The 21,479-nt window shown below is 38.2% G+C and overlaps 1 protein-coding gene across 1 annotated transcript in view; it reads right to left on the bottom strand.

Moving 5' to 3' along the window:
- Window positions 1-886: 886 nt before the first annotated feature.
- Window positions 887-21,479, bottom strand: part of SIAH2 (siah E3 ubiquitin protein ligase 2) — a 27,772-nt gene continuing 7,179 nt past the window's right edge. The window contains exon 2 of the mRNA XM_034439234.3: window positions 887-2,370. Coding sequence (XP_034295125.2) covers window positions 1,813-2,370 — 558 coding nt within the window. The 3' untranslated portion in view covers window positions 887-1,812. The remainder of the gene's footprint in view (window positions 2,371-21,479) is intronic.

Raw genomic sequence — 21,479 nt, 5'->3', positions numbered from 1 at the left:
TTTTACTACCGATTCTGTGGATGTGGCTTGGTGGGCATGGCATGGCTTGGTGGGGGTGGCAGGGAAGGATACTGTAAAATCTCCATTCCCACCCCACTCCAGGGAAAGGTTACTGCAAAATCCCCATTTCCTCCCAATCAGATGGGACTTGAGAGGCAGAGAATGGGGGCGGGGCCAGTCAGAATTTTTACTACCGGTTCTCTGAACTACTCAAAATTTCCGCTACCGGTTCTCTAGAACTGGTCAGAACCTGCTGAAACCCACCTCTGGCGCTGTCCCATTGAGGTATATTTGTCCTTGGCAGGTATGATACGAATGCAAAGTTGATGCTCAGGTGTTCTTTTTCTACTCAGTAAAAGAGCCCACGCAAGTTATTTTTTTTGCAAAAGGTTTATTTAGAAAACTAGAGTAAATATGGCTATGCCAACAGAAAAAAAATTAAAGAAAAGAAAGACCATCCTCATATCAATTTCCCTTATGTTATTCTAGATCACTTTTTAGAATTATTAATGTGTATGTGAAGTATGCCATGTTTGAGTGTGTGTGTGTGTGTGTGTGTGTGTGTGTGTGTGTGTGTGTGTTTTACAACCCCTTAGGTAAGCAGCTCTGACAAAGAGTCTCTTCAACTCTTAAAGAAATAGAGAGATGAGTGGATGAAGTGGCCCACTGTGCAGATATTCAAGTCTTCATTCCTAATAGAAAACATTCATTTTTTAAAAAAGATAAAAACTCAACCAATTCATCAGCCAGAAAAAAAAGCTAAGAAAACTCACTGGATAAAGTAAACTTTTTCTCCTGTGTGCATTACTGTGTAAAATGTAAAATATCCACAAATTCCTGTGTGTTAAAAGCTTAAAAATAAAGCAATTCCAACACTGTCACATTCTGTTTATTTACTCTTTCCTTTTAATATTTTGTTACAAAGATGGTCAAGGGCTTTATCAGTTGCTTGAAGCAGTATACTGCTCCTTCCTGGAGATGAAATATAGTGAACCATCGAAGTACTGAGATTGTAGAAATAGATTCCATATTGTGGGTAAATGATCACATTTTCAAAAATTCCCTCACAGTAAAAAAAATATCCCTCAAGTAGCACATCCTTATAGGAGGGAAGCTGTAATTTAGTGACATCATTTTTGCTGTACCATGTTTTTGTTGTATGGAATTGTTTAAATATGGTGTTCCCTGCGTGTCACCAGAAGTGCTGTAGTCTATTTAAGCACCTCATTTTTCGAAACTTGTGCATGGACTCTTTAGGCATTGAAGATTTACCTGTGATGGATGTCCCATCTCTTTTATTCCCTATGTTTTAAAAAAGCTTTGTTTTTAAGATGATGACATTGTTTCTCCCTCTAAAAAACGCCAGTGAAATTCTTAAAAATATATATCTTTCCTTTTGGATTAAAAGGGCATTGATTTTGCTTTAGTAACTATTCTGATAAATCTTATTTTAAAATTCCCAATGAATATAGTTTATTAAAATGTCAGGGTAAGACTTGTATTACGTATGAAGATACACTCCCTATGTGGGCGTATTGCCACCCAGTGATTAACATTTGTGCAGTATTTCATACAATGGAAGGAGTGTACATATATAGATTACACTACAGATACATCACTCCAAACTGAATGACAGGTTTGTGATGGCACTGGTGGCAAATTCCTGCTCTTCCTCATGTACTTATGATCTGCATGAGAAGGAAAAGACAGGGCAACAGTTGAATACCAATTTTTTTTAAAAAAAATGACTCAGCAAAACATGAAAGCACTATGCCCAGAGAAACCACATGGTTTCACAAGTTACACAAAAAATCACGGACAACATGTAGAAATAGTCACATTGATTCCAAGGTTCCCATTATCTGCAAATAGATGTGCTATGGCAGTGTCAAACACAAGACAGTCACTGTTCATGATAGCTGCTGCCACCCCATCATGGATGGAGCGTGGTGTTGCTTCCCATGTCAGCCTCCGTCTGTTGCCATTCAGTTCGAGCCTGTATGCAAAGTTCTCTGCTTGTTTGCGAGTGCCAATGAGTAAGACTATGGCAAAGAACTGTTGATGGCCCTCATACTTCTCCTGTTTCTCCAGAACCAGCATGAAGTGATGGCCGAAGCATGACTGCATCATCACCCAATCAACGGCTCCCGGCAAGTTAATGTCTGTGGCGAGGAAGACAATGTCTTCTCCTTGAAGAGTCGTAATACTCTTGTGAGCATGCATTAAATGAGACATCACAGCTTCCAAGGAACCCTGCCATTTGCATGATGCTCCTGGACATGGGCAGGAGTAAGGGCGATACTCACAAATGTCTTCATGATCTGGCTTTTCTGTATGATGGAGTGTCAGGGAACAGCCTGTGGTGGCATACTGAAAAGATGAAAGATCATAAAGTTAAATTGTTTGTTTTCTATTTAATTTAAGCTCCCACATGTTCTGCAAAATCATTCTACTTCTTTCTATTGTACAGACTAGCATCATCTAATTTGATTACTAAGAGCTCTCCAGAGACATAGATAGAGATCTTTCTCATCATTTGGTGCCCAAATGTTTAACCAGACTGGAATAAGACTATTTGCATGCAATGCTTGTGCCTCCTGATATATATCAAAATTCTATGCCTTAATTTTGGTGGACACTGGATAAAGGAAACAAATTCTCCTCATCAGTAACATAGAAACTTGGCTTACAGCAGGACATACTGTTTCATTGGTTCCCCTAGGACTTTGAGAAGCAGATATTTCTAGTTCTGTGTCATGAGATAGCAATAGCACTTAGACTTATATACCTCTTCATAGTGCTTTACAGCCCTCTCTAAGTGGTTTACAGAGTCAGTATATTGTCCCCAACAATCTGGATCTTCATTTTACCGACTTCAGAAGGATGGAAGGCTGAGTCAACTTTGAGCTTGGTGAGATTTGAACTGCCAAATTGCAGGCAACCAGAAGTCAGCAGAAATAGCCTGCAGTACTGCATTCTAACCACTGCGCCACCACAGCTTTTATGCTAGGTTTAGAACCAGGGACTTTCTGCGTGGAAATGTTATTGTTTAATTACATCTCTAAGATGCCACATATATACATGTATAATGCTCTGCTGTTAAGAGTTTTGTCTCAGTGGGATAATTACTCCTTTGGGGGCGGGGGGAATTCAACCTCCTATTGGTTTTCGAAAGCTGCATTATTAGGCCCTTCAGATATTAGAATACATCTGAGTATTCGTAAGAAGTTTAATTGTATGAGTCTTATCATGGTTTTATTCTTTGAGACAAGATTCAACAAGTGCAATGACAAGCACACTTCATCTTTAAACACTATTCCACAGAAATGCAGTTACTGCTGTGTCAGTATGAGTTACATGTGGTCTCTTAGATGCAACTCCTATTAGTTTCAGAATCTGTCTTTTTACAAGCCTGCTATATTGTTTTGTTTGAGAAGAAATGCTGAATCTTTTTTTATCCCTCACTCCCACCCTTTAACAATATTTTTGATTGTTTGCAATAATAACAAAATAATAAATCCCAGAATCAAAATAGACATAATATAAAATTTGCTAAGGTTGCTCAGATTTCAACAAGAGATCTCATTTTCTTCCCATTGCATTCTGCCGGAAGAATTTACCTAAATGATGATGTCATCACATTTTACTTCCCCCTTCCTTTCTCTTTTTTCCCCCTGCCAATCTATACTTCAATTTCAAAGTATTCTGCTATTGACATAGGACATTTTACTGAGAATTGCAGATATATTTTTTCTGCAGTAACTCTGGGTAAATGTTGGTGGTTGCAGCAGAGATCTAAATCTTTGCAGTCAGAATAAAACTCAGAAAACAAAGCATACATAAATGCCTTGGTTTGTTTTTTGTTTTTTGTTATTCAATCCAATCCAATCCTGTTTCCCCACCTTTTGGAGCATGTTGATAATGCATTTTTTTTTTAAAATTAACCAGAGAATTGTACTCTTTGTTGTTGTTGACATTTTGACACAAATGTCAACCCTTGTCTCCCAAGTTGTCTCCAGCATCAGATTTAGCATGATCTCTGATTTACAGAACCCTTGCAGAATGAGCAGGACTCCCTCTCTGCTTAGATTTTTGTTGTTTGATGCCAGGTTTCCACACTCATATTTCACATCACCTAATAACATACAACAGTAGGAGTGGAACATATGGAATGGGTGAATGGCATGACATAGAGAAACAAGAATCTGCTTTTTACAGATGATGCCAGGGTATGTAGATGTAATAGCTGTAAGCTTATGGAAGGTTATAAGTGGAGGCAACTGAAAGCTGATGCAATGGGAATGAGGCAGCAGGGTTACTGCCACTTTAAGAAGCTGGGCAGAAGCTACCTATGTGTCAGTCGCTGTATAAGATATTTAACCATGTAGAAGTCTGTAAATTTATTTATTTATTTATTTATTTTTGCGATTTATATGCCGCCATTCTCCCGAAGAACTCAGGGCGGCTTATAACAACAATCAATAATACAAATCACAAAATAAGTTAAAAATCCCTTAAAAACCATATTTAAAATTATTACAGTTTGTGCAACCCCTAGCAGATCAAGTTATTTGACGGAAGAGCCACATCTTCAGTTCGCGACGAAAGGAGAGGAGGTCCGGGGCTATCCTGAGCTCGGTGGGCAAATCATTCCAATATTTAGTTGTATATAAACCACTGTTATATCTAAAGGCTCTGTGTGCTGTGTTTTGCTCCTGGGTTTATCTCGTAATACTAGTTACACTGCCTAAACTCGGACAGATCTGATCATGAGTTCGTTTAGGCCAGGAAGGACTACTTTTGCATGGAGATGAGAAAAGCAATGGAAGTATGCTGCTTTGGACCTTCTTTCTGTAGAAGGTCCAAAGCAGTACTTGAAATGCCTCTAATCCAGTGTTTTCTCAACCATGGCAACTTTAAGAAGTGTGGATTTCAGCTCCCGGAATTTTCCAGCTAGCATGAGCAAGAAGCCTGCACATCTTGCCAAGGTTAAGAAACGCTGATCTAGTCTAACTTCAGAACGCAGTTCTCAGAGAGCCTCTATTCATAAAAAAAGAGGCTATGTGGTGAAAGTAGGAGAACATATCGGAAAACCTGGATTCAACTTCATTCTTGAGATTTTTCAGCCCAGCTTCCCTCAAGCATTGTTGTTATGCAAGGAAATTTGGAAAAGGGAAGCTATGTATCCCTCTTGAAGTCCTCAAGAAAAATGGAGTATAAATAAATAAAAAAAAAATACATAACAGGAGCAGTACTGATTGATAAGCGTTACACAAATTATTTATTCTTTCCTATTCAAAGTCTTTTGAATTTGCTACGCAACAAAGCTTTTATTCTAGTTCTTAAGCAAAGGCAACTACCAATTATTTCTATTTCACTTTTAGTGTTTTTATAAATAACTGAAGGGGGTGAACCTATCTAATATTCCTTCCTTCTCCTATCTTCCCCAGAACAACAATCCTATGAGGTGGGTTTAACTAAGACAGAGTGACTGATCATGATTTAGTTCCCCGAATAATTCATCCAAAAGTTATTTAAAATAACAACTACCTAAATTTAAAGATTCCAAAAATCAGAAAGGGTTGGTTGCATATCCATTGCTTATGATACTTGAATTACTTGAATCGTTTCTTATAATACAATGAATCGTTTTCTATTTATGTTTAAAGGAGGTTTTAAGTTTGTGAATCAGATACACAATATAAGTTTAATTATTGGTCTGGAATATTACATCTAACCAAGAACTCAGTTTAAACTGTTTCCAGTAGATCATCACCTGATAATGTACAAGTTGCAAGTCCTATCACTTACATATCAAAATGGAACAGCTTATGTCCGAGCAAGGGCCATTAGCAGGCATGGGGCAACTGCAACATCTGTAGAAGGACAGAAAGGCTGTGAAGGGGGAAATCAAGGCAACCTAATGTAAGTTAAGAAGACAGCCTGGTCTAGTGGTTAAGGCACCAGGTTAGAAACTAGGAGACTGTGAGTTCTAGGCCCACTTTAGACATAAAAGCCAACTTCATGACTTCGAGCCAGTCATTCTCTCTCATTTCAACTCACTTCCCAGGGTTGTTGTTGTTGTGGGGAAAATAGAACAAGGAAAGTGTATTACCGGTAGTTATGTTGACTGCTTTGGGTTGTTTATAAAAATAATAAAGGCAGGATATAAATCAATAAATATAAATAGATCAATACACAAAGAGAGGCCATTGGCTGTAGAATAGTGACTGACTTATGGGGACAATGGGAAACCATGAGAGGATGGAATGCACTGGAATTCCAAACAGAAGTTTTCTCTGCTATCACTTCTTTTGACTGACATGGCTTCCAGGTTGCACATTTTATCCACTTACCATCAAGGGTTTTCAGGCAGAACTTATTTTTACCCAGCAGCTATCATTCTATCTTGGATTAACACTTTACCTTGTATAATTGCACTGAGGCATTTCCCATGGCATTTTGCAGTTTCAATGCTGCATTCATAATTGGGCTACCTATGAAGTCTGATCAGATTTGCTGAGGTTGCTAAGTGAGATATTACCAAGCCCAACGGAAAAGCTATAGCTAAATCAACAAAAAGGTATGAAGCATTTTTGTTTCCTGACAATTTTGGGAGCTGCCTAGTGGTGTGCTAATAATATGTTCTCTGCAAGAGGGAAGGCTGGTGCCTTTTTATTCCCCGGTCGTTTGCAGCAATTTTTTTTGGCTGGGAACAAGGTGAACAGATGGGACATTTACTGGAGTGATCCTGTAACCCCTGAATAACTCTTGGTTGGCAGCTCTTTGATCTACTACAACAGTGTTGCAGAAAATAGCCAAAAATATTTTGAATTTTACATAAATATTGATCAAAGGGAAATAGGAGAGAGAGAAAGAGAGAGAGAGGGACGGAGGGAAGGAGGGAGGGAGGGGAAGATGGAGAGAAAGAGAGAGAAACACTTCTATTAACTGGTACTTGAGAAATTCTTATATGAAATCATTCTGGATTCCACTGTAATTGCTAAGTGCATGGATGAGCTACTTAAATTATTAAGTTTCTAGGCCTCATGGCTACAATGAAAGAAATTAGCATTTCTATAACAGACATGAAAGATGCTGAAAATTGCTCCTAGTACTCATTTCTTTGCCTGGTGTCCATTTAGTTTCTCCCTCAGCACCACTGCAGCTTCTTTGAATTGAAAGAAGACGATTCAAATTATGCAGGCTAAGAATTTTTTTAGAAATATATATGCATAAATATTGTATTGCCAGAGTACTTCAGTTTCCTTGGAATGCAAATACTTTTAGCATAAAGTGTACGTAACTTGGATTATAAATCTGACCCATGTACTACATATATAGTATATGAAGTGTGTCTTAATCCCAGTAAGAATATTTAGGTTTTATTGCTCAGGCTATGAAGTTTGTGTACGTAACTCTGTAATCCTAAGAAAAGACAAAACTAGGTAGTGAGGAATATAACTGAGCATAGCTGAAGGCAGAATGCTGCAGTTGTCTAACCCTCCTAATGGTGATTATTGACAGACGCTTTTATATTCATTGTTTTTAATAACTTGTACCTGAGTGACCTGTTTTGATTTGCCTCTTATTGGTTCTTTCTGACAGCTAAAAAACATGGGGGTGATTATTACATGACTCATCTGACAAGAAAGGCATTCTAGAGGGAAATGTCTAGACACCTCCTCCCTGTAAAAAGAGGACATTTTAGGTCATATTTGTCCCATTATTGAGTTTAAATGTTTTACTTTGACCAGTTAATGAGAAGGACGGACTCACTGGAGAAGACTTAATGCTGGGAACGACAGAGGGCAAAAGAAGAACGGGATGGCAGAGAATGAGGAGGCTGGATGAGTCACTGAAGCAGTACACGTGAGCTTAAATGGACTCTGGTTGACCCCGGTTTGCACCGGTTCTATAGAACCGGTAGTAAAACCAGTGGGAGGCTCTGCCCACCGACCCCGATGTCATCAAAACGCTTCTGCACATGTGCAGAAGAGCGCGCGCACACGCGGCCCCGTTGCAAACCGGTAGTAAAGATAAGTAGAACCCACCCCTGACTCCAGGGGATGGTAGAGGACAGGAAGGCCTGGAGGAAAGTTGTCCATGGGGCCGTGATGGGTCGGACACAACTTCTTAACTAACAACAACAACAACAAGTCAGTTCTTTTGAAATATGGAGGCAAGAAGTAAATATGGTAGCAGTTATATGTGTCCTGGAAGACAGGTGGGCAGTGATGGCCATCAAGACCTATTTGCAGCTCTCACACATCTCTTAAACCAAGACTGTGGTCTGACTAACTTTACCACCCATTTTGAGACATCTGCAAAACAAGCATTTAAAAAAACAAACACAACCTTCAACATTCTTCCTGAAATATTAGCCATGCTTGTCTATGGTCCTCATCTCCCCTCTCCAAAGCTATCATGTGAAATCTTTGTCAATAAAAAGTTGCCTGGCCCTGGCAGCCTTGACAGGTTGGAGAAATGACTCCTTAATGCAGATCTCCTCATAAGTCAAATCCTGGTTAGGAATTTTAAGCCATGACTGATTCTAAAGCTTTATCTTTTTCAAATCTATGATATTCAGGAATAAGGGTTTGTATGAGTTTAATCCATTAATAGTTGCATATTCCTAGATAAGTATGAATTATGATGCTTTGCAACCTTCCTCAGTCTGATGCTCTCTTTCCCCAACTGAGAGCTTATATTTCATCTGTTCCTTTTTGAAGGTTTTTTTTTCCTAGAGAGAAATATGGTGCTGGGAAATCAGGAGGATTACAAATGAAAGAGTGCGCAACAAATCATAAGGAAGGTCTATGAAATTTCAGAACAGCCTCACTCAAAACAGTTTTGATGCTTCTAGTGACTTATTCTTCTCAGGATTCCAGTGGCTGGATAGGATGAGAATTCCAGACTCCAACATGTGGTGGGCATCAGATGGAGGACAACTCCTTTCTAAATTTATAATTGAATGACTACTTGTTAATACACACACATGAAATGGGTATGGGAAAAGCTGCCTAAAATGTATCTTCTGAGCATTTGTCAAAGAGAAAGGATTATTTGCATACATTCAAACAAATCAAATATTTATTACTATACAACAATGTAGACTGGAAGGTGGTTGGTTCTCCTCTAGGGGAACATGTAAGCAGAAGTTGAAAAGACAGCTTTAAAATACTTGAGGTGTGTAATTCCTGCATTAAGAAGAGTTTGACTAAATGACCTCTCCCCTCTGATTGGTTACAATTCTACAGTACTATTATATTCTTCATTGGGGGTGGTAGGTGGTAAGACACACTGACATAGGAAAATGGTGTGACCCAGCATCCAGCCAATTTTGCTGAGGGTGCTGAGACATGCATCCTTGGAAGGATGTCTCTTGAGCATCTTCTAAGATGCTATAAACTAGTGTTTCTCAACCTCAGCAATTCATCTTCAGCAGAATTCGAGAGTGGAAGTCCATACATCTTAAAAAGTTGCTGAGATTGAGAAATACTGTTCTAAACTCTTCTGAAGTGCTCCACTCAGATTACAGTTATGATCTATTGTCCACAAGCAAATGTAAAAGCTATGGGTGAGAAAACCCATTTAAACAGACAAAGAAATATAAAGTCGTGTACCACCCAGAAATCAATGGATCATTGGGGTTTATGCAAGTTATACCTAAATCCTTAAAATTTGAATACAGAAAGCTGACATTCGTAATGTTTTTAATCTGTTCTGCCATTGTCCTTTCCAATGATTGCACATTTTATTTGAGGCTGTTATCCGCACCTCACCTCCCACAATCATGGTTAGCCACAGTCTCAGCAGCTGAACAGGTTGGCACATGCTGTGTTAGTCATACAGTTAATTGTTTGCTTATATTATTATTTCTGAATTAGCGAATTATAACACTGCAGATTAGATATACAATCATAAATAGAACTTTTGAAATGCAGCAATTGTATTCTGCATTTGTAATTGCAGCTGCAATTGTATTAACTTATTAAGATTAAGAATATATTAGGCTTGGTCCAGGCAAGTAGAGAATTTGCATTTGGATGCAAATTTTTAATTTATAAAAGGAGGAAAAAGAAATGATGGAGTATCATTTGCTCTCTTTGATAGTGGAAGAATTGTGAAAACTAAACAAATGTGAAATATACTTGATTTATAGCCGGGTCAGTAACCTTTGGAAAGGCCAATGTTACAGCAATCACACAAAATCTCATCAGCAATCTAATCTTCTAGTATTACAAAAGAACTCAAATGCCCAGTATTTTAATGTTAAACTTAATTTTCATTTGATTTTCAGAAGCCATGGGCATCATGTTTCCAACCCATTTTTATTGTGTATTGGGGCAAAGTTTCAGATTTAAGGATGTAGACAGCCTTCCTGGTTTCCATCTAAACTTGAGTGGGCAATCTAGTGCTCTAATCCATAAGCACAAGCCAATGGTCAGGGAAATATGGAAGTAACAAAATATTTAGAGATCTGCCTTGCTCTTAACTGCTTTCTATATATCAAATGAGAAAAAAAGAATTTCAAGGACAGTAAGTTAGAAAAGTATGAACAGAGAAATCTTGTACATATGGCATTTTTGATAATACTGTAGTCTTGCCAGAAAGAATGAAGGTATTTTTATTACCAGACCCAATAATGAAAATGAAAACAACTATATACAATTTGAGAATAGACTAAAATCTCACTAATTAAATCATCTACTTCTGTTATTGGGTCTGAATGTAGCTTTATAGCTTGAGCACTGAATTTAGACACAGGTGATTTCCTAATATTTTAGAAAAAATTCTGGACACTATTTGTTTGCTAGAAGAGAATCTCATAGAAGAGAATGTACATAGTGGTGCTGTCTGAGCTTGGTTGTTTGCTTGCAGACATTTTATTACCCAACTAGATAACATCAACAGTGCAAGCTAGTGTAGAGTTTGCTCCCTTTTTATATATTTGCCCTGCCTGTTTTGGTGGGGTGTGGTTTTCTCCTTGGTAGTCCCTTGATTAGGGTATTGTTTTCTGCTTGATTGTTTGTCTGATATTAATCCCTGTTTATCTGGCATAGGCTGCTGGAATGGATGTCTTCTGGATTTTTATTTTCCTTCTTAGCTTTTTTTATTGTGTCTTTTGAATGTGATGTAAGAGAAGTTTATCCCATATACCTATTGATGGCTGATTTGTTTGAATTCCCTAGCATTTTTAGATTTAGCTTGGTCTAGGATGCTCAGTTTCCCAGCTGAAACCATGGTTGAGTCGAGCCTGACCATGTGTTGCGAGATAAAAAAAGTTTTCATTCTGTCTTCTGATTGCTAGTTGATGTTTATTTTTATTTTTTATTTATTTTTATTTTTATTTATTTTTATATGCCGCCCTTCTCCGGAGACTCAGGGTGGCTTACAATGCGTTAAGCAATAGCCTTCATACTTTTGTATATTTTATACAAAGTCAGCTTATTGCCCCCACAAACCGGGTCCTCATTTTACCCATCTTAGAAAGGATGGAAGGCTGAGTCAACCTTGAGCCTGGTGAGAATTGAACTCGCAGTAATTGCAGGCAGCTGGATGTTAAATGCTGCCTTAGTAGGAGGCATTAGCCTCCTACGCCACTCAGGATGTTCATGGACACCCTCTGCTAGTATTCTGCCTGTCTGTCCTAAATAGTGTTTGTTATAGTCATTATACTGTAAATTGTGGATGACTCATGTTTTTGTTTTCTTCTTGAGCTACTGAGTTTTTTGGTTTACTGAATGTTTTGGGCATTATATGTCTCAGATTCTCACTTTAGGACCAGGTTATCTTTATTGTTCAGGTATGGACAAAAGACAGAAATCTGTTGCTCCCAGAAGAAACAATCCAAAAAAGGAACCCTCACTAATATCTGTTAAACTCTGTCAATAAATTTCCCATCCATCTTTTCAGAAGCCTCCATCCCAGTTCAGATATCCAGGGAAGTGGGACTGTCTTGACCTCAAGTGCTATGAAAGCTTCGCTTCTGCTTGTAGCAAGAACAAAGCTGCAGGCAGATGAAGCGGCTTTTAATCCACAACAGATAAGAACAATCTGCAGTTGGAAAACAATACTGGTAATCAGCAGATCTTCAATTGTTCTGAAACTGAGTAAACCTGAACGTCTTGGAGAGGACGGAAAAGACAAAGGAGAGCAAAGGATGCCTGCATCACGTCAGCAAAAAAAGCTTGCCTAGTAATGCAGCAGTGCCATCTGCACAATGCAGGTGTTCACACAGCTGAGCAGTTTACTTAATACTCTCACCTGAAGGCCAGGTGTGCATAAATCAGGGCTGGGTGAGGAACAAAAGTCAATAATACCTGTGGCAGCTTGCTGAATTGTAGATCTCTAGGCTTATAATTTCTAAAATAAGCAAGATTCCTAAGATGAATTCCACGGTTTTTCCCCTTCTAAAATCAATAGTTTTATAACAAATGTATTATTTTTTTCATTTACTACATTTTCTTCTTCTTTTCTCTTTAAAATGTCAGATGGGCAACTATTTCCTGAGACAGGCAGCAAGTTGAGCTGGGATGCACATCCAAGTTTGTAATGATCCTTGCCAATGATCAATGAAAATTATAACCCAAGAACACTAAATCAATCCTATACTAAAGCTGAAATCCTATATAAATATTGGGTTCACTCATCAAATTAACCACAATTTAAGATGTCTAGTATGCATGCAAAATATATGACTGGCAGATCACAACGGCTGATTTTCCACACTATGCCAAAAGCAAAGAAGTCTCATTAGACTTTGTTTGATGTATGAACCTCTCCAAGCTGCTTCTTGAAGAGGAAACAGGAATGGAAAGGGAAGGTGTTAAAAGTGCTGAAGTAGCAAGCACCACAAGTGAATTAGAAAATGACAGAATAAGCAAGCAAGATTGCAAAACCATGGTCAGAGTTGCTCTTCCCCTACTTCAGATCAAACAAATGGATAGCCTTGACTTGTGGGAAAACAACTGGGGAAAAAGTCAGGGGGAAAAACATATTTAAAACAGTAAAATCTCTATAGAACAAAGTGGGGGAAGCATCACTTAAAGGTGAATCTGAACATTTGTAATTTTTAAAAAAAGTTATTCAAAATTGGAGTAATTTATTTAAGGTATATTAAATACAGAAAAATCATGTGAAAATACAGATTTCATCCACTGCAGCCAAAATCTACTGAAAGAAAGTTTGTAAAAGTAAGGATTTAATGTTTACTATATTGCATTTCTATCCCAAGGACTCCAAGTTATCTCTTTTCTTCCTTTCCTTTTATTTTATAATACTCCCAAGGGCAACTAATGAGCTCAATTCATTCATGGCTCAATAAATAGTTTGAAATGGGGCTTTCCAACACCTTATATAACATTTTCATTGCTTGGAAGATAATCCTTCCACAATATCAAGTGTTAGACAGGGGCTAAGAAAGGACGTCAAGAACTATAAGCTGCCCAGAGTCACCTTAGAGTGGAGATGGGCGGCATAAAAATATAATAAATAAAGAAAAGAAAAGAAGGAAAATCCTGAACATGGCACAGAAGACAGACTGGTATTATCTCCAACAGCTCCACAGCTCTTAAGTTCTATGTGGTTGACCCCCTACCAGCTCAGCCGTTGCTTCCCTGCATGACTCTGGTCCCCAAAGAAGTTACAGTATTTCTCCAAGAGATCTTGACCCTTTGTCCATTCAATTCTTCTCGGACACAACATTGGATTGGACTTGAACACTACTGGAACCTGCTGCTTTGGGCAGCTTTCCATTTTTTATTTGTTTAAAAACATTAAAAGATCAAACTGACATAGTTTAATGGTCAGGAAAAGGTCTCAGTAGACACATGCTTGTGGGCCTGAAGATACCAGAGGACTATATCATACTACAATATTATTACTTTGAAAAGCATCATATGGCCCTTTCTCTAATAACTCCATAAAACTTGATTGTGCATAGCAGCCCAGCTGCATGACTAGGTTATATCACCTGTGTAACCTAGCTACTGAATTAACCCTTACTTAAGCTAAGCAAACAGGCTAGATTTGTGCCACAAGTGTTAAGCTATAAAAAGGCTAACATGCTAATCAAATGTCATATATATTATACAACTGCACCTGTAATTGTTTAGCTGACCTGAATAAATGTGTTTCTCTGAATCTCAGGCCTAAAACATAGCAATAGTACATAATATCCTACCCGATGGGGGTAAACACTGCTTAAGAAGTATTCTGGTAAATTAATATTTTGTAACTGGTTATGTGCAGGGATGGGCTTCAAAAATTTTATCAAGGGTTCTCTGCCCAGTTGCTGAGTGGGTGTGGCCATGGTGGGCGTGACCTAGTCAGCCTCTTGCACCATGGCAGGAGGAGGTGTTTTTGCCCTTCCTGGGCTCTAGACGTTTTTCTCAAGCCTCCGGGAGGGCGAAAATGGTCTCCCCAGGTTCTGGAGGCCCTCTGGAAATCGAAAATGGGCCCGTTTCTGGCCTTCTCGAACTTCTGGTAGGCCCATTTTTCACCCTCCCCGAGCTGCCGCATTTACCTACATCCAAAACGGGCCACATGAGGACTCCTGGGAGGGGTGGGATGGGAGGGGCCAACCAGGAGTGAGATTTGGAGGCTCTCCGAACCACACAGAATCTTAGCTAGAGGTTCTCCTGAACCCTTGCAAACTCCCAGCAATCCACCCCGGTTATGTGTTCTATAGCTGTACAACCCCCCCCCACACACACCAGTAATATTGGCAAAGCCAATCTGAACCTAGTCTTAAAATAATAGATTAGCCAAAAAATGTGGCTGGCTCTTGCCATGCCTACAGTGCTTGATACAATCTAATTTCAGTCCAAATATTACAAAGATACATCCTACAGCAGCCAAAATCCTACCCTTGTGAATAAGAAACTCAAAGCCATTCATAAATTATCCATTAAATGCACCAACAACTATAAACAGGATCAATAGCTGCTCTACCCCATCTGATTTATCAACAACATTTGTGGAAAAGAAAGCTTTTTCTGGTCTCTTTTATGTTCCTCTTCTTCATATTTGATCTTTACAAAACAGCTTTTGATTCAGTCAGACAAAAGCTATTCAGGGACAGAAAAAGAGCAAAAAGGATCTATTGGTCCATTTTAATTAACATTATTTTTAGATGAAGAACAAAGATGAATTAATCTGGATAGATGCCCTCATTTTAAGACCAGGGAGGAGAACTGCTGAATTAAATTAAGAGAAGATGCTTTAATAAATCCAAAACTGAAGGAAGATTAGTAGGTTGAATAATGAAGTTAAGATCCATATTTATGATGTTGACATTGGCTGAACTTCTGTTTGCATCAGGACTTGATAAAGACTTTGGATGTGACCTGTAAAATCTAGATACCATTGGATATAAATAAAGAGGAACAGAAAAATCTCATACCAGTGGAGATCTGGTAGCCCAGACTAGAAAAAGTGAATGAATTCCTGCATACTAGTACTATAAGCCATTAGGATTTCTTCTCTAAATAAGCCAACTATTTAATACTATTTCTTCCCTTCCCTTCCCTTCCCTTCCCTTCCCTTCCCTCCTTGAATCATACAAATGAAGACTCAATCATCCAGGCCAAAAGTATCCAAAAAGGTCTTCAGGCATATTTTAAAGGAACTTGGAAATAGCAAAGCAACGTTTTAAAATAAGCTGCTATTGACGGAGACCAATGGTGTCCAATGATATACTTATTCTACAGTATAGAAAGGTAAGGCATAGATAAGGAAGAAAAACCAAAGTAAATTTAACACAGGCAAATGCAACATTTTTCACCTGGAAGATGCCTGGCTTGATAACAGTATTGAAAAACAGGTTAGAATAGTAGTTGATCAGAAACAAAATATGAACCAGCAGACTGATGTGGCTGCGATTAAAGCAAGCACAGTTAGCCCTAGACGTACAACTTTTATTTAGTGATAGCTAAAATTACAAAAGTGCTGAAAAAAATTGTAATTTATGACCCGTGCTCTCACTTATAACTGTCACAATATCCCCATGGTCACATGATCAAAATCCAGGTCCATGGCAACCAACATGTATTTATCACAGCTACAGCATCCTGGGGCCATGAGATTGCCATTTGCAAATTTACTTCCAACTTCTGACAAGCAAAGTCAATGGGGGAAACTAGGTTTTCTTAATGACTGTGTGATTCACAGTGATGAGCGTTAAAAAGGTTATAAAATTGGGTGCAATTCACTGACCAGTCATCTCCCTCAATGACAGAAGTTCTGGTTCCAATTGGGGTCATAACTTGAGAATGATCTGCATCAGTGGTATGTTTCAAAATTTTTTACTACCAGTTCTGTGGGTGTGGCTTGGTGGGCATGGCTTGGTGGGCGTGGCAGGGGAAGGATACTGCAAAATCCCCATTTCCTCCCAATCAGCTGGGACTTGGGAGGCAGAGAATAGATGGGGGCGGGGCCAGTCAGAAGTTTTACCACCGGTTCTCCGAACTACTCAAAATTTCCACTACCAGTTCTCTAGAACTGGTCAGAACCTGCTGCAACCCACCTCTGATCTGCATCAATTTTGATCTACATCACCAGACTAGAGAAGCAAGGAAAGAGGCAAGGGAGAAATTTGACTGGAGTAAGAAAAAATGATAACCTGCCCTTCGAGAATGTCTGCAGTGGTAGTGAGTCAAAAAATAGTCGAGATGGTAGGGGCACAATTGCATGACTGAAGCCTTCTTTTTTTTAATACCCATTGTAAAAAAGAGGAAGACTTTGATCATACGGTCATAGCAAACACCGATTTTATGATTTCCCCTGCAGAAGCCCCTGCTCCCCCCTGTAGTTTCAGTTTTCTGGACTAAACTGCATGTGCTAATTTCACACATATTGTGGGAGGAAATGATTGAAAAAAAACCCCACATGTTTTGAACATACACTGCCTTTGTCTTTAAATCTTCAAAAAACCAGAAACGGAACTCTTATTTATCCTTGAGCAATAACAAAATGCAACCTACCAATAAAACCTGAAACTCTAGTTCTGTGGCTAACACCAATCTAGATCATCCCCTTAAAATGGAACTTTCTGGAAATTTCCTTTAATATGTACAATATTTCTCAGTCACAGGTCAGTTGTTCAGCCAGAACATCACATCCTGTTTTCTCGAAAATAAGACCCAACTGGAAAACAAGCTCTAGCATGATTTTTTTCAGGGTACTCATAATATAAGCCCTACCCCAAAAATAAGGCCCAGTTAAGATTGTCAGCCAGATGGACGCATTTAGTACTGTATTTTCCCTAAAATAAGACCTAACCAGAAAATAAGCCCTAATGCATCTTTTGGAGAAAAAAATAATATAAGACCTGGTCTTATTTTTGGGGAAACATGGATGTTATTTGTCACCTGTCTAGTACCTCTGCTCAGGTTAAAGCTTTCTAGCTTGTTTTTTCTATAAAAAGAAATCCCCAGAAATATTCCAGTGTTGGATTTATTGGTAATAGAAAAAAACTAAAGAGAAGTGGGTACAGCCAGGTGCCTTGGAAGCATGAATTGAGGCAACCATGCTGCCCGGCATTCAGAAATTTAAAAAGAGGATGAATCTTAAACACACACCTAGGGTCGATGTTAAAATCACCTGTTTAAGCAGACAGCCATGTTGGTAACTCTTAAGTTCTAACCAGAAGTTAGGAGATTTGTTTTAAAAATGGATTAATATCTCACCTTTTCTTTGGGAGTTGCAACAATAAACCTGTGGTGTGGTTGAGAGACAAAGCTGGTCCAAAATCACACAGCAAGTTTCTGTAGTGAAGGGTTGGTCTGAAGTTAGATTTTCTCAATGCTAGATCAACACTTGAGCTGCAAGATCATACTTCTTTCTCAAAGTCTATTCCAAAGATTGCCCGCTTTGAGCAAACAGACTGGTGAGCACTTCAGCTTTTTATGAATAAGAGCCTCCAAAACTACTAATTGTGAGAAGAAACAGGTTTAGGGAGGACAGAGAACATCTGTGCTTGTTTTTGATGCCCTAATCACCCCTCTGTTTTGGTATTCAGTTATATTTTTTCTTCTTGGCATAAAAAAAATGTGTCTCTACAATTAGATATTGATCCAAACCAATAAACGAAAAGTAGTTTTGCCATCCTTTTTAGGGAGTCAGATTTTATTTACGAATTTGTATTTGAAAGGGAGTAAAAGATCAACACAGCATTTTTCCTAATCCCCCAAGTTACTTCATTTGGATCATTAAAGTGGTCCCATCATCACAATTGATGACTTTTCCAAAGCAAGTTAGCAATGACCATTTAGCTACAAAGGCAACCTTTCTCTTTCAAATGTACAAGTAAAACGGTCTCCTTCAAATTAATTCATTAGTTCATTAATTTGATTTGATTTAATTAGTTAAAATTATATACATTCACCCCAGATAAATGCTGATTTATTATGAAGATGGCACTTTTATAAGCTTCATCTGGAAGCAAGGATTTAGAAGATGATTGAGTTTAGGTTCTCTGGATTCATCTCAACTTCTCCAATAACTGCTTTTCATGATCTGGTATTCTCCTAGAACTCTTATACAGATTGAATAAGAAAGCAAAATCTCCTTCAAGAGAAGCTTTTCAGTTATTGCCTTTAGTAAAAAAATCATGCAGCTTTCTTAGCCACTACAGAGAAGTGGTGTACTAGTTCTACATTTGGAATGTTTTTTCAACTTCTAGCCTAGGAATTCCTAATAATCTTCTATCCATGTACTAAGCCAATCCAAGTCTATTTAGCTTTTTGAGACCAGCCAAAGTCAATTTGGTCCTGACACCTAACTGGGACAAATCTCAAGATAGCTAAATTGGCTGATAATATAAAAGTTTAATGTATTGCGATTACTGTGAATCAGTTTAAAAGATAGATGGGTTGACCACCACAATTTTGAGATCAGTTATCTGCTCTAATTATATTATACATAAACTGCATTTTTCCCCATGATATTCTTCTCAAGCAGGAAAAACTAGTACTTCTAGTAATGTGCTATGATTTTCCTGTTTTCCTTGGAGGCTATTAACTCTTTGGGTGACCATGAAGCAATGACATTATACTAGGCAACAGTAACATGAGCCTACTGCTTTGACTTTGTTTTTGGCAACACACCTATGTTAAACTGGAAGAATAACTCTCATTCTTCCAAACAGGTGGGCTTAAATGGGCAACTGACAAAGGCTAATAAATAGTATTGATTTTTCTTGGCCAATGGAGAGCAAATTCTATATCTTCTTTAATACTCACAAATATCTCTGAAAGACATAAATAGTTTTATTAGCTATATGTCTACAGGTTTCCTTAGTAAGTCAGATCAGGAAAAGTGAACTTTGCCTTCCTTACACCAACTTCTCTGCAATTGATGCTGCCCACTTCAGAAATGATTTTGAGATGCACCCTTCAGAGGTTTTAATAGTATACCTGAATACACAAAGTGTGAATGAAATAAGTGGATATAGTGTTTAGATTGCAGTTCAAAATAAGTGGGCTGTACTACTAGCCTTATCTGAAATGTCTGATACAGTATAACACTTCTGAGCAAATTACTGAAGTAAAATCAGTAGTATGTATTCTTCATTTGCCTTTAAGATCCCCTGAAGTCAATTTATAGAAACTTTCTGGTAACAGATTTCTGCCTTCCATTAGGGATTTCTTACCTAGGGTATTAACAAAATGAAATAGCTCAAGGAAATCATCCTAAAGGGTGTTTTGGGTACATATTTATTTTGAAGGTTCAGTGCTAATGATCAATATGGAGTGAATATGGCCTATCAATATGGAGTGTTCAAACTTGCAGGAGAAAAAAGAAACAGCTAAGATTTTCTTCCTGACTTCATTGGAAAAGTTTGACAGCGCTGCCCTCAATTGAGGCAGATATGAAAAAGAAAAAAAAAATCATTTTCACAGATACAGATGGGTCAGAGGAAAGTGCTACAGCCTTCTGGCTCATACCAGTCAAATTCTGTGGCAAATATAGTCAGGAAGAGAGATGACTCAAGAAGCAAGGCAGGAGTTTTAAAAATAACAGACCACAAGCAATATAGATTTTAAGCAGAGATGTAAGAATAGGAAATGCAAATGGGGGGAAAAAAATCCCTGAATGTGAAATATGATGTATTTGTTCCCCTCCAACCTGGGAAACCACCTGTTCCAAGACACTGATATTAAAGCAAGCATAACTATGCATATAAATGGCTTTGTCTCGTATATTCATTTGCTGCACTACAATTCACCCAATTTCCAGCCAATGCTGATACCGAACATGCTGGATAAGATAAGTTCTAAGGCACAAGATTGCCAAAGACTAACCTACTCAACTCAAGATAAACATCAGAAGCTTTGTGCACAGAACAATGGCACAATGGAAGACATAGCTGTTGGTCATTGGTGATAGACTGGGAGAAGTTAACATCAAGAGAGGATTTTTTAAAAGAAGATTCACTATCATCACTACTATTGCACTAATTCCTCTGACAACAATACTGAACAAATCAGACCATGTCTGTCAAACATCAAAAACATCTGGCAAGTATCCCACCTCCTTTACATGGGTCTGAAGTTCTATGGAAAAGCACCACCTGAAACAGAATAGGTGCTCCACACTGTCTATATATACAGCCAAGATATTGCAGTGGAGTTTGCTCTGGACAAATGTGACAAAATAGTGAAAACTGAAGGAATTAAGATGCCCTATGGAAATGATATCAAGAGTCTGGCTAAAGGCCATCATTATAAATAACTGGGCATCATTTAATCTGACAACATCAAGTACACTGAAATTGAGAAGAAGGTTAGAATACATCAGGGGGAGTATTCAAAGTCCAAACCCAGTGGAGGAAATGCCACCAAGATATGCAGTTGGAATAATGAAATGGACTCAAGCATAATTAAAAATCCTGGATAGAGATATTATAAAAATAATATTTATAAAAATCAAAGTTTTACATTTTACATTTATATTATAAAAAGCGAAGTTTTACATTTAGGTAGGAAAAATCAAAGGTATAAGTACAGATTAGAAAAGACCTGGCTCAAAAGCAGTAACTGCGGGAGAGATCTTGGAGTCCTAGTGGATGATCACTTGAATATGAGCCAGCAGTGTGCAGTAGCATCCAAAAAAGCTAATACAATCCTGGGTTGTATAAACAGAGGCATAGAATCAAGATCACGTGAACTGTTAGTATCGCTTTATAAAACCCTAGTAAGGCCACACCTGGAATACTGCAACCAATTTTGGTCACCATACTACAAAAAATATGTTGAGACTTTGGAAAAAGTTCAGAGAAGAGCAACTAAGATGATCAAGGGCCAGGATACTAAACCGTATGAAGAATGGCTGCAGGTTTTGGGTTTGGCTAGTCTAAAGAAAAGAAGAATTAGGGGTGATATGATAGCAGTATTCCAGTATTTGAAGGGCTGCCACAAAGAAGAGGGGGTCAAATTATTCTCCAAAGAACCAGAGGGCAAGATAAGAAACAA

This window comes from Pantherophis guttatus, chromosome 6 (assembly GCF_059756535.1).
Source record: "Pantherophis guttatus breed Tessera chromosome 6, ASM5975653v1, whole genome shotgun sequence".
NCBI lineage: Eukaryota > Metazoa > Chordata > Lepidosauria > Squamata > Colubridae > Pantherophis > Pantherophis guttatus.
The sequence above is the reverse complement of the archived record's forward strand: the minus strand, read 5'-3'. Positions and strand labels throughout refer to the sequence as shown.